Genomic DNA, 14316 nt, shown 5'->3' with positions numbered 1-14316 from the left:
GCGGGGAGACTCAGCCCGGGGGCGCCCCGAGCCGCTGGCTGGTGCCCAAAGCGCCCGCGGGCCAGCGCCGGCCTCCCGCGCACCTGCGGCTCCCCGCCCCGCCCCGCTTCTCCCGGGCCACGCTCCAGCCGCAGGCAGCGCCCGGCACCTTGGCGGGGGGCCCTGCCCCGAGCGCTGCGATTGGCCGCCGGGCGGCACGTGCCGGCCCCCGCCGCTATATTAGGCCACGACTCACCTCCGCCGCCGCGATGGCCCAGGGAGGCGGCTGCGGCGGGCGGGGCCGGAGAGCGGCCCGGGCAGCACCCGCGGGCAGCAGCGGGCCCCCGCCCCGCGCCCCGGGCCATGAGCTACCTGGAGTACCTGGCGGGCGGCGAGGCCCTGCCCGCGCCCCCTGGCCTCGGCCTGCCGCCCTCGTGCGCCCTGGGCGCGGGCAGCGCCTACCAGGGCCGGCCGCTGGCGCCGGGCGCTGCGCCCCTCCTGGCCTCTGGCCCCCGCGCTGCTGACTTCACCGGCCGGGCCAGCGCGCAGGGGCCGGAGGCCGGCGGGGGCCACCTGCGCTACGCCACGTCCATCTTCCCCGGCGGCGGCTCGGCGCTCCCGGCCGGGTACAGCGCCCCCGCGCAGCCCTGCCTGCAGGCACTGGCCGGCTTCCCGCCGGGGGGCTTCCAGGGCGGCTCCCCCTGCCCGGGGACCTGCCCCCAGCCCGGCTCCCCAGCCTCGGCGGGGCTCTGCGGGGGCGCGCTCGGCACCTTCGAGTGGATGAAAGTGAAAAGAAACGCGCCCACCAGAAGTAAGTGCGCGGGGAGCCCCCGATCGCTTCCCTCTCCCGCCCCCGGCAGCCGGGAGCGCCCGCCTGGTACCTCCCTCCGCAGCGCCACGCCCGAGCCCGGGTCCCCTGCGCCGTGCCCCGCTCCTGAGCAAACGCTTTGTGTTGCAGGCAAACTCCGCGCCGCGGGGGCGCACGGCCCCGCCAGCCCCGGGCGGACCCACTTCAGCACCAAGCAGCTCACCGAGCTGGAGAAGGAGTTTCACTTCACTAAGTACCTGCCCCGGGCCCGCCGCCTGGAGATCGCGCACGCCCTGCGCCTCAGCGACACGCAGGTGAAGATCTGGTTCCAGAACAGGAGGATGAAGCAGAAGAAACGGGAGAGGGAAGGGCTGCTGGTCCCCTCCCCGGCCGCATCGCCCTGCGCGCACAGCCCCGCCGCGCCCGGCGGCGACTCGGGACGCTCCTCTCCCGCCCAGGACTCTTGCGGAGGCTGCCCTGGGGGCGAGGCAAACCGAGGTCTCCACCCTTCCGCGGGCGCAGCAGGTGTTAATCCTGCCCAGCCCCGGCACAAAGCCCCCATTCCCCGGCGGGGCCCGGCGCCGGTGAGCTAGCCGGGCTGTGCCAGCGCCAGGGCGGGGGTGGGAGGGTTTCGATGCAGGATGTACCAATATGCAATTGCTCCTTCTCGCGATTTGTTTACAGTTGAGTTGTGGGGCTATCAGGGAAAGCTCAGGCCAAACTCTCGGCTTTGCCAAAGCAGCCGGCCCGCGGGCGTGGATCTGTTCAAAAGTCAACCGAGGGCGCGCGGAGTCCTCTCGCTGTAGCCCTGGGTGGGCGAGCGTGAGACGCACTTCGGTGGCAGGAGGCGGGTTAATTAAGAGCCAAAGAAGTTCCGCACTGACAGCGGTTTAGGATTTGCACTCCGGGCTGTTTCCCACGGCCCCCGCGCTCTGCAAGGTGCCTGCAGGAGCGGACCCCGCTCAGCGGCCGGGGCGTGCCAGTACAGCTCGAGCCAGGGCTCCGTTGACCCTGGCAGAGCTCCGCAGGCGCAAGGCTTGCCCCGGCTGTCGGTTGTGTTGCTGGCTGGCCAGCAGGCTTGGCTTGAGTAACCGCGAATGGCGTTCCCGGCTAGCGCATGGCTCTTGGCTTTGCTTACAAATAAAGTACCCAAGGAGTCAGTGACTGCAGCGCTCCGGGCCAGAGGCGGGGGCGGGGGTGCGTGGCACGGGTTTCACTGCTCTGTTGGCCCTTTCCCAGGGGCAGGCTGGGCCTCGGTCCCTTTGCCACCTTCTCAGCTTCGGGGGTGATGTGATTGTCAAAGGAGATGGGCCTATTTTCCCTTTCCAGGGCCCGAGCGCTCCCACCGGTTTGAAACAAGGGCGCAGAGCAGGGCGCATCCCACCTTCTCTCCGAGGGGCAGGAAAACGGCTCGCCGGCGCCGCCTCCTGCAGAAGTTAACAGCTGCCCCTCGCTTTCCACCGGCACCGAGACGGAAACTGCCCCGAAACCCCCCCCCCCCCCCCACGCGTGTTTCCCCGGCAGTGCGTCCCTGCGCCGGGAGCCCGCGGGAGGCGGCTGGAAAGGTGCTAGCTCGGGAAGTCACCAGGCACTTTCCTCTGCAGCGGGCCAGCTGCCTTTCCAGCGCCGCGTGCTAAGGGGCTCTGGGTTCAAACAATGGAGGCGCCCCCCAGAGCTGAGCCGCTGTTGCAAAGGGCCTCCGGGCTGGACGTGTTTCCAATGACCTCCGGGCTCCCCGCCCGTAGGCTTTGATAGGGCAACGCCCCCTGCTTTTTGGAAAGCACCGAGAGCTGCGGGCACAGACGCCCAGCAATGGCACTGAAGCCCTAGCGCTTCCTTTCCCAAAGAAAACTACTTGGCAAGCTGCCCCCACCCCCCACAGAGGTGTCAAAGCACCGGGGCTTCCCATTTCCACCTTGCGGGAGCAGTACAGCTGTGTCACAGGAGAGTCTGGACCAGAGGGGGAGCCGAGTTAGCCTGTGTCGCCCCCCAGACCAACCAGATGTCCTGGGGCACCTTAAAGAGTAACGTCAGAGAGGTAGCCGGGTTAGTCTGTAGGGACCATTTCCACCCTGACTGAATAGACCTTGTCAGCTCTGGCCCTCCCATTTCCACTCTTAAAGTTCTTCTCTGAAACCCCACCCCCCCACATGCATCTGATGAAGCGGGTCTTTGCCCAGGAAAGCCTATGCTCCAAAATATCTGTGAGTCTACAAGGTGTCACAGGACTTCTTTGTTGTTCTTCTAGAAACCAACAGATTTTTTGGAGCGTAAGCTTTGGTGGGCAAAGCCCAGCTTGGTTAGACGCATGGCTCTGCTATCTTGCCTGGCTGCCCAGTTTCAGTCAAAGCCCTTCGCCCCAGTGGAGGAACCCCAGGGTCAAATCCTGCTCGCTGAGATCACACACAGTCATCCCTCACCCAGCTGAGACCTGGCAGCAGTGCAGTAAGTTTTGGTCCCATTTTTAATGGGACTTTTAAAAGGGATGTGGGCAGCGTCTGTCCTCCCCAAAGAGCTCCCAGCAAGGCAGGGGCAGACAGATGTCAGGCAGAGCAGAGCAGGAAATCCTTCATCCCTTGCAAGATTTTTGTTGCCACCACCACCAACGCTGTATTGCTAAAAGCTCCCCCATTTAAAACAAAAATGCTTGTAGCCCCTTTTGCTCTCCCAGGGTCTTTGCCGGGGGGTGGTGGTGGTGGTGTCATAGTCCATGGCTGGAGCATCTACTGGTTCCGTACTTCTGTTTTCCGAAAGAGGGCTGACTGACTCCAGAATCTGGCCAGCAATTCCAATACACGTTTGGAAGGGCACAAAGCAGAGGTGGAAAAAAGTATTGCAAAAGTTACTTGAGTAAAAGCACAGCTGCTTGGGTGAGTACTTGAGTAAAAGCACAGCTGCTTGGGTGGAGACTTAAGTACAAGTTACTGGTGTCCCTCTGGAAAAGTACTGGAGTGAAAATGCACACGTGTCACGTCTAGATTGTACTCAGGTATCCAGAAGTGAAAGCAGCCACACTTTTACTCAAGTAACTTTTTGAGTACGTTTTCCTCTCTTGCACAAAGACACCATTGAAAAGAAGGGTTATCGGCCAAGGCTCAGTAACGCACTGAAGTTAACAAGAGGCCAGGAGTTAACTTTGTCCCAAGGTGGGGTTGCATCCTAGGTCCCCTTCCAGTCCTGCCCTCTCCCAGAGAGTAAATAGGCCTTACACTGCACTTATAACCTGACCCTCTGCCTGCATTACCTCCTTGTTCTCAGGTTCTTGGTTAAAGCAACCCTCCCTATGATGTTAGTACACAATACATCTCGCCAAATCTGAACTGTTCCAGTCCAGAAAGTTGTGGGCTGCTGGCAGACAGCTCTTGGTGGAGAAGGGATGGAGGTGTCTTTGCTGTGCAGTTCCAAGTTCCAAATGAGGACCAGCCCTGGGAGGTTCAGCCTAGTGTGACCAAGCCGGATCTCTCTGAGCTGATTGCTGTAATTCTGCAGGTTGGGAATAGGGAACCAAGTAAAGCAGAGCCAAAGGATATCTCAAAGGGCTGGCTTGAGATTCACTTACCACCTTCTTGGGTTAGCTGAGAAGTCCTAACTGAATAACTAACACCAAGGGACCGGAGAAGAGCATGGGTGACAGGTATCAGAGGGGTAGCCATATGAGTCTGTATCAACAAAAACAATGAGAAGTCCTGTAGCACTTTGGAGACTAACAGATTTATTGGTGCATAAGCTTTCATGGGCAAAGACCTGCTTGGTCAGATGCATGGATGACAAGATTGGTTGTAAAACAAAAAGACAAAACAGATGTTAAAAGTAAAATCCCCATTTAAAGGAGAATGAAGGGCTGGGGATTTGTAACTGTAGGGCGGCTGGGCAGCAGCCAGCCCAGCCCCAGCAGTTACTGACTGTTGTTGTCTGCTGGTTGGCCGATGTGGAAAAAGTGTAGTGGTCTGACTGTGAGTCCTCACAGGCAGTTGTCCACATCACACCCCCACAAGCACAACTGGTGCTACCTTTCACTCTGTTGATTATCTTGACAGGGAGCCGAGGGGCTGAACTTCTCTGCAGATGAGAGCTCAGGCCCATTGGCTAGGCAGCACGGGGAACCTGCCACTTCTCTTCTTCTCTGGAGAGAGCAGTTAAATTTGCTGGTTTGTCATTGGCACTGCGCTCACTTGAGATCTTTTCTTGTAGCTGGCAAAGGGCCATACATATTCCAACTGGGGAGCTGAACATTCCATTTTAATTTTTATCTTCTGGCATTATCTATGGGCTGGTTCACTGGAAGTTCCTAATAGTTCCAGAATAGATTCCCTGGAAGTTCCAGAATAGAGTCCCTGGAAGTTCCTAATGCTTACATTTATGTCATGGATGCCCCAAAGCGAACCTAAATATACCCTGAATCTGCCCCATCCTTGACGAAAAGCAGCTACTGTTGTTTAGGGCCAAGGCGTAGAAATCAAACCAGGACTAGTATCAGAGGGGTAGCCGTGTTAGTCTGGATCTGTAGCAGCAACGAAGGGTCCTGTGGCACCTTATAGTCTATAAAAAACCAGGACTGTGAAGCTCAATTGGTTAGATCAGGCGTGAGTTGCAGGCTATGCAGATTAGTGGTTGTGTCTTCAATCCCAAGGTGCCCTTCACAATAAGGTTGAACCAGAAGCCATCCCATTAGAACTTCCCTTTCTCTGAAGCATTAAGTATAATCATCAGTGACTGTTCTGCTGATTGCTGTTAACACAGATGGAGACATGGGAGATCTCAGGAAACAGCACTTCCCCAAACAGTGTCAAAAAGAGACCTGAACACTCAGGCTGAGCACTGAGGTGAAAGACAGATGGCTTGGCTGGGGGGCGCACAAGGGATTCTTGACAATGAGTATGATGTAAAATAGCTTTAGTACTTGAGGGATGTGACCTCCCAAGACTGAAGTGTTAGATTACACGATGTATTTTACTTGTATTTGCAAAGTAAAATGAAACTGTCAGGCCTGAATTCAACATACTTACAACACATACACAGACACTTCCTCTGTGATTCATAATGTTACCATTTCCCCCAAAAGCTAATGCACTTCTTAGGCTGCCGTTAAAAAGCACAACTGGAGTACCTGCTTCCAAAATCAACCTTTACAGCTTCTTATAAAATCAATAGCACAAAAACAAGTTCATTGCCTGTGCTGATCACTCACTAACACACTAGAAACAGTCACTTGTGGTAGCTCCTTTAAAAATACAACATGTAACTAAAAAGGGAAGATCCCAAATGAAATAAACATTGGAGAACTGAATCCAAATCAAAATGTTTTACTTCAAATATTTCAAACTACTTGATCCATTTATAAATATTTTCTACAGTTTTTAACCACCATTTTCCCACCCAGCCCTACTGCTTCTATTTAACCACAAATCCATGTATACAGGCAATGCCAGTGTCTTATTTTCCTAACAGCATGTGGTTCTCATGCAAACTTTAAAAACATCTGTGTTGCTGCTGCCTCTAAGGTTGTCACAAGAGGGAGAGCTTAGCGGGTTGTCATGGTTTTCAATTTCGTAATGGTTTCCATGTTCGTGCCAGTTACTTTGGTTTTGAGTAAATGGATCAATTTTATATAAAGATCAGGTAAATTCCTCATTTGGGAGGCTATCCTGTTGCCTTGAAATCAAAGGAAAGACTCCCACAAATGTTAGTGGAGCCAGACAAGGCCATGAGGCCACTCCAAACCACTTACAATTAATTTTCTCATGACATATCTTTTGAAGAATAAATAAATACAGAGTTGGATTGTAGCAGTGCATGGCTCTTCAGCTTTCAAAATGACACACTATGAATATGGGGATGTACTTGAAAATTTAGACTCAACCCTACAACTCTTCTACAAGAGTCAAAAACAATTTCTTGGTATAAACCTAACTACAGTCTGAGTTAATATCTAGAGCTTATTCTAAATATATTTTTTCCCTCACATATTACGGGCAACTTAATGACACCTTGGATCCCGTGAACAACTTTAACTGTGCACTTGTTAGCTCCTGATCTTTTGCATTACTCTGTCAGCAAGATACCCAGAGGAATGAGCTAATGCAACTCACGTGCCAATTCCTGAATAATTGAATAAAAATGTCTGTAACATATACATAGACGTACACATGAGACAAATAAATGATAGATAAGGTCTAACATTTATTCATTCAACATTAAGCCCAGCAGTTGGCTGTTGCATATGTTCACTTTGCTGCCTAGCAGTTGGAAACAGGTTGTCAGTTATGCTAACAGGAGTAAAAGCACAGTGCATAATACTCATTGGAATTAGTGCAGTATTCCATCCTAACCTTAGTGAATATTTACCATGATCTGCATTATTAAGAATAACGAATTCTATTTTGCACCTTATTTTCTCCCAGACTTAATTAGAAAAGAAAAGCAGAAAGAGATGACTATATGAATTATAGATTATCTAGTTGCTATTGGCTTAAGACTGCAGTCCACAAAAGGATCTATCTATCTAGCTATCTTCTTTGTCAAAGAAGATGTAAAAAAATCATTGACTTGGAAAGCTGGTGCTGAATTGTCATTTTTATGTAAGAAATAGCATGCAGTTGCTATCCCTGAGTGGGGTAAGTAAGTGTTTGGATTATGTATGTTTTGGACAAATAGATCATCATGGAAAAACTTGTTTCTTGGAAAGCAAATGCAGGTAATAAGAAAACATCACATTTGAAGTGGTTGCACAGCATTTAATTTGCATGGGCCTCTTACAATGCTCTACTACAGATCCTTCCATTTGGGTTATGGCAGACAACTTCAAAATATACTGTTGATTGCCTGTCTACCTTTTTCAGGATAAAGGAGCAAAACAGTAAACTAGAGAACAAAAATACAGGCTATATTACTATTTCTTGTTAAAAAATACGAGCCCGTCTCTATTTTTTTAGTAAAACACGGGACTAATAATTTACACATGAAAGAGTAAAATCAAAAAGTATTAACTGTCCTTTCAAAATGTGGGGTAGACAAAAATACAAATGGAAAGACCTTCTTCTAGGGCAAATATTTTCTCATAAGAATTTACAGACCTTGGGTGATTTAGCAACTTTTTAAACTATAATATTCTCATAATGTGAAAGTTAAATTACAAGTCTGTTTGTTTGCTGTGCTGTGGGAAAGAGATATGGGAAACCAAAAGCTATCCACAAGACTCACAAAGTGTCATCGTGTCACTAGTAGATGCTTTAAGTTTAGTGTAAATTCTTCATTTGCATTTTAAGCTGATTTTTCCTCTGCAAGCACTTATTATTGTGTTTTTTTAACTGGATGTGGCATCCCGTTAAATCAGAGAGAGATTAAATCGACTATCTGTTTTGTACAGCACCTAGCACAGTGGCGTCCTGCACCACGACCAAGGATCTTAGGCACTATGATAATACAAGTAAATTATAATGGTATCGACCACTTTCTGACACACAGCAACAGAGGAGAAACTGTACTGTGTCTGTTTCATTACAACATACAAGCCAGTACAATTCCTATTTCTGGTCATTTACTATTTATTCCATTGACATTGTAGCAGTTCCAATCTGCAGGGTGATTAAGTATGTAATGGGATGTGCATACCAAATATAAAATGTGTTATTTATCTAGTAGACAGTAACACTCTGTGCTAATACAATTAGAATACTTTTGATGAAGATGATTTTTACATCTGTAGGCCATTGTGACCTCCAAGAAAAGATTTATGGCATGTTACATAAATCAATCACTAAGTCTTTATAGCAGGATGGGTTCAAAGGGCAGCCCACAAGGTTCTGTAGTTGACCCATGGCTGCCCTCTTCCTTAACACAGAAAGCTGGCCCACTGAGACTACAGGTCCCAGAATGCTATGTGCTATGATGATGTGAACAGGTGATGTTTACTTATTAAATTGGTTGAGCATGCATCTGGGAGTCAGGAAACTTTGGCCCTATCCTAGGCTCCGACACTGACTTATTTTATAACCCTGAGAATGTCATCTATTTTTTCTGTGTTCTCGTGGCAGCCGTAAGATGGTGATAATACCACTGGGAGCTTGTGGGTGAGAATGCTACACGTGCAAATACTATTATAATTTGTTAATGGCTACCTTATTTTAAGCAAATTAGTTGTTGTGCTTGCACTTTAGGCAACTTGCCCTTCATTGCTCAAAGTTTTGATCATCTTTGAGATATGAATTTTGCCAATCTGTACATTTATAATCTCTGATAATGTGCAGTCTGGGGAGTTTAGTGTGAACATGAGACACAGGATTAGGCTTTGTAGGTCATGTCTGCACTAGCACTTATCTGGGCAAAACTTATATTGCTCAGAGATGAGAGAAAACACCTCTCCTCCTCCCTGTCGAATGACATGAGTTACACCGGGCTAAGGCAGAGTGTATACATCTCTGTGGTGGTGGAATGGCTTCTCCTGTGGACATAGCTACTGCTGAGCATTGAAGTGATTTTAGCATGTCCATGTTAGAGTTCTTTTATGTCAGCACAGAGCAGCTACATGAGCAATTTTACAGACCTGCATCTGTACAGCTGTGCTACCACAAGCTCCTTAGTGTTGCCGTGGCCTCGTATGTTGAACAAAATAGTACGCATCTCCACAAAATAGCTTCATAATGAAATTCACTTGCTTTTTTTGTTTGCTTGTGTTTTTGATTCCTAAAACCCACAAAGGCAACAGCCACTGCAGATTAGCAGATTGCAAAGTAATTAACAAACAACTTAACACAAAAGGCCATTGTGAAGTTGCATCATTTGAGTTACTGCTATCACTTGTCAAAAAGATATATTTGCTATTACATGTCAGCACATAACAAACTATTGTGGCAAGGTATAAAGTCCAGACAAAATAAATAAATATAGGTTTCTCCTGGAAACCACTGATGCAACCTAACTACAGCAGCATAAAGAGCATATTTCTGTTAGCAGAAGAATAATTTTTCTATTACTAGGTATGCCCCTGCAGTAAGACATCATCATCCACACCAAATGCTCTTGACTATAATGAGGCACTTCATAAGCAGTGAGGTTCCACTTTTATGTAGCTCGTTGCAGGAATGTGAGCTATGATTTTAGCAGTTATTGTTTCTGCTAATGGCTCAATGCGGTTGTGTGTGTATAAAGTTACTCATAGGTATAAGTGTTTACTGGATCAGGACTATTGTTTATAGGAGACAATGGTGCATTTTACTTATATGCCTTTTATAAAAACGTCTGCAGCCATGTAATATGACTTTCGTTGTTGCTGAATCAGTGAAGCCTGAGAGTTAAAGGCTTTATATCCATTATTCTTCATATTAACCTCTTTGCTACACTAAATCTACATTTGTAATGTCCTTTTTATGTTCTTTTAACAAGTAAACTAGATTAAACACAATAAAGTTTAGAGTGGTATTTGAAAATAGATGGTACAAAGCCCACTAACAATAAATTTTTTAATGACTACCAAAGATTGGATTTTGCCCAACTACTGTTCACATAATGGATGCAATTTCAGTTTCTGGTAATCTTACGATTAAATCTTGTGGTTAACATGGGTATAGGAATATTATTTTTAAAATCCATGCATTCATATATTCCCTGATTTATAAATAGTGACTGTCTCTTCATCACATGGATGCTTCAAATTAAAAGCTCATTATAAAATTCACAGAATATAAGTTAAAAAGGCTCTCTACAAAAACCGTGTATGTTGCTCATAAAAAAAAGTTTTGAGGTAAAGTGAAAAACTTGACAGAACAAACATCCATTATATTGCACGCTGAAGCTTTCAAACCTGGCCTTGCATGCTAGAGGAAACAAATCCGAAAAGCATGAGCCACCCACTAAGAACTACCCACTGCTGACGTGCATATTGTTCAGCTGCAAAGAGGCACAGCAAGAGTGAACCAAGAGGGTCTTTGCAGGACAGAAGAGATCTCCAATATATATGTGCTGGAACTGGGGTGCCAAGATTGATGCAGCTTCCCCTGGCTTCAAGTGGTTTCCATCACATACAGGGTTTATTCTGGGGTGAGCAACCCTTGGCACAGGTGCCAGGCGTGGCATGTGAGCCAATTTTCACTGGCACACGAGGTGGGAACTCAGCCTCACCCCTCCTGCCCGGTGCAGGCAGGAGCTTACTCGAAGCCATGCTGCCTGCGGATTAACAAAAGACCAGCTAATGCTACCAACCACCATCTGAATGGTAAAGCTCTGCATCTTTATTGATTTCTTAAATGACGGTGTTGTAAGTAGGATTATTAGGCTACCGCTACACTGCAGCCCTATTTCAAAATAAGATATTTTGAAACAGCTATTTCAAAATATTCTGAAATAACTCAACTATACACAAAATGTATTTCAAAATAGCACCTAGCACCACTCTGGAAGGGGCAGAGCTGCAAGTGGAAAGGGCAGGGAGAGGGACAGTTAGCCCTTAGCACTGCCAAGAGTAAGGTACCACCCCCACCTCCAGCTCTTAGAAGCTGTGCGGAACATTGGAGTGACGCTCCTCCGGTGATTCAAAGTCGCTCAGAAATTGCAGTGCTGGCAGCCTGGACCTCTGGGCCCCTTTGAATCAGTGGGCCCCTGTGCATTTGCTCCCACGTCTCCCTCCTGTTGGTGGGCCTGCCCAAGAGGAGAGAAAGGGCTGTGGGCCCACAGGGCCACGCTGTGCTGCTAAAAGGGCTGTGTGCAGGGACAACACCTACCATACAACTTCATGTCAAAGATTATGCTAAGCCAATGAAGTATGGTAAGAAGGTCCCATGCCCACAGTTTCAACACCATTACTCACAGAGGAGATGCAGCCATCAGGCCAGTGATTACAATTCTTCAAGCCTTAGCAACGTGTGGTGGGTTTGGCTGGTTGGTTCTGTTGTTGTTGTGCTTTAAGTATGAGATAACGAACTTGCATTTAGCATCTCACTGTAAAATCTTAACTCAGACAAGGGTCTGTAATTGTACCTTGAAGTAAACTCTATAAGCTCAACAACCAACAGGGAACATAGTCTTGACCTGGCCTAGTATTCACAGTAAAACCTGTTTGTCTCCATTGGAATTTTACAGCAGGAGATTTTATTGTACTGCTTGGTTTTAACAGCAAAACATTATTTTTTCTATGAAAACTAACCCTGGCTGAATGTATCCAACTACCCAACAATGGAGCAGCACTCACAGGGGCATCCTCTTGCATCCACCCAACAAGATGCTCTGACCAACAGTAGAAAACCCCTCTGAGGCACTAGGAAGGCTCCCACCTGGACCCTGAAACAAAGAAAACTGTTGAGCAACATGGTGATGGATTAACTGGCATAACAGGAGCTGAGGAGGGATTTCCTACTTGAGAGAGAAAGGGCTTGGCTCCGTGGGGACATCGACAGGCATAGCTATAGAGGAATAAGTCATTCTACTCTAGGTATGCTGGAATACTTCCCACATGGACACTCTCTTCTGGAACAATAATGACTTTCTTCCAGAACAATCAATCTGCTTTCAAAGAGTCACTTTTATTTTGGAACACAGTGATCAACTGGGGAATAATTTATTCTGCTGTACCAATGCTGGTCCATTTCCCAAGTAAAGAAGCTCAGCCGCCCTCACAGAAGAAAGGAGGAGGGCTGAAAGAACAGCAGGGCATGCTGTCAGTGGTGATCAGGTTAGGTCATCAGAGGAGCTTTGCTTCTTAAAAGAACACATGAGTTGATTTGGTTCTGTTGGTGTAACTGAAGAGGAAAGGCAATGTAGCTTGTAGTTAGTTAACCTTATGGTTCCCCTCAGATGGTTGCTTGTTTTAAAGTGAGTTTATTGCTGACGTTTTGTTCGAAGTTAAAAAGTATATTTTTAAAGAAGGCTGTTGGTCAGTATTACTGACTTCAGGTTCCTGAAGGGAGGACCAGGCAGGCATCCAAACTGAGATGGGGCTGCATGGTAGCAAACGGATGGTTGTGTTCAAGCTGTTTTCAGTAGATGTAACAATCCCCACAGTAGCTGATGTCCATTGTCACAGGAAGATCACCACCCACAGATTATAATACTATCACCAGGCTACACTCACAGCTAAAACTGAGACTCATGAGGTTCAAGGACATATCCGAGGTGAAGATGTGACTGCAGCTGTTCTCAATCATCTTTTTAATGAACATTGGAAAAACAAGCGTCTATATCGATTAAAAAGTTGGATGTGTAACCCACAGATGGGTGTCAATTCTTCATTATGTGGTTTGCTTCTATATTGTAGCCTCGTTCTCCACCCTTTGTTTGCTTATGTAGGGCCCTGATCCAAACAGCTTTTGGAAGCTACCATAATATAAATATTTATTGCAAGTAATAAGAGAATAAGAAGTGTTGATGTAATAAGGCATTAATACCAAGTAATCTCTCCCTCCCACCAGCAAATATGCAATACAAAGTGAATGTCAAAAGGTTCGTTACTTAGAATTTGTGGTAAGAAAAGTTAACTAGAACATAGGGCTGGCTGTTACTGAGACATGAAGCTTTTCACTTCTGGGTCATTGGCTTAAATCCAGTAGCACTGTCAGTCATTAACTGCCATTTTCATGTAATGGACGGTCCTGGACTTATGTGAGAAGCTGTTGCTAGTCTGAGATCCAGTGGATCAGGGTCCACATTTAACAAAAGCTACCACTAGGTACAGATCAGCAGGACTCAAGTCCAGGTCACTAGAGCTGCTCGGCAGCAGGTAGCTCTGTCACTCTTCGCAGTAGCTATAACTCATATATGGATATACACTATGGGAAGTTTCACCTGCAAGACCTCATTAGCAGCCACCTTTACAGACTCTTAATAGGCGCCTGGATCCCATATAACGCGATGGGAAGTAACAGGAAATGTCTAGGCAACAAAGTGGATTCTCAGTGCGTGTGGTTCTGACTGGCCCTGCTCCTGGCATTGACTCTGGCTGTGACCTGGATTATGGAAACCTGACAAGTTCTGACCACGTAACTGACTGTGGCCTGGGAAGCTGACTTTGAGTTGCCTTCACATCTTTCAGGGTGGAACGCGAGAGCTCTACCAGCATCATACGAGATTGCAGGGTAGCAGCCCTCCATGTTTCCAACCATGATGATGCAACAGCAGCTGATTAAAGGGACTCTAAACAATTTCTTTAAAACCAAAGTATTCCAAAGGAACGCAGCAAGCCATGCAAAAGGATTAAACTCACAGTGAGCCTGCATACTTGGGCTTGTCTGCACCTCATCACCTCTCTCAAAGCTTAAGTGAGCCCAGCTGTCTCGGGCACATCCTGCCGAGTCCTTGCCTTAGCCTGACAGCCTTGCTGCTTACTCTGCCTATCTCAATCCGTCTTAAGGAGCTGCTGTCTGCTCTCCTTCCTTTTCCTCTATGTGGAAGTTTTTTACAGCTCAGTGATTGCTGATGACAGACTCTTGCCTTGAAAAGATGGGCAGGTCTGGACTTCCCAAGGGCTAGCTCAGCCATTTGCTCCCTTAATGGCTGTTGGTGTTCTCCATGGAGGTATCGCCTTTTTGTCATTGTTCATTTCC

At 47.8% G+C, this 14316-nt stretch overlaps 1 protein-coding gene across 1 annotated transcript; it reads left to right on the top strand.

Annotated features, from left to right (window-relative positions):
- The first annotated feature begins 267 nt into the window (after positions 1-267).
- On the top strand, positions 268-2666 carry HOXD1 (homeobox D1). Its single transcript, XM_075000654.1, has 2 exons — positions 268-790; positions 938-2666. The coding sequence occupies exons 1-2, from the start codon at positions 343-345 to the stop codon at positions 1378-1380; spliced, it is 891 nt and encodes a 296-aa protein (XP_074856755.1). The 5' UTR covers positions 268-342; the 3' UTR covers positions 1381-2666.
- Positions 2667-14316: the final 11650 nt, after the last annotated feature.

The sequence above is a fragment of the Carettochelys insculpta genome, chromosome 8, assembly GCF_033958435.1.
Source record: "Carettochelys insculpta isolate YL-2023 chromosome 8, ASM3395843v1, whole genome shotgun sequence".
Lineage (NCBI taxonomy): Eukaryota > Metazoa > Chordata > Testudines > Carettochelyidae > Carettochelys > Carettochelys insculpta.
Note: the sequence above shows the minus strand (reverse complement) of the source record. Positions and strands in the feature narration are given on the sequence as shown.

What these genes read in the sequence shown, in the direction of transcription:
- HOXD1 (XM_075000654.1), top strand. Translation starts at nt 343, where the DNA reads ATGAGCTACCTGGAGTACCTGGCGGGCGGCGAGGCCCTGCCCGCGCCC. An exon ending in AAGAAACGCGCCCACCAGAA is followed by an intron (nt 791 to 937) that starts GTAAGTGCGCGG and finishes TTTGTGTTGCAG; the next exon opens with GCAAACTCCGCGCCGCGGGG.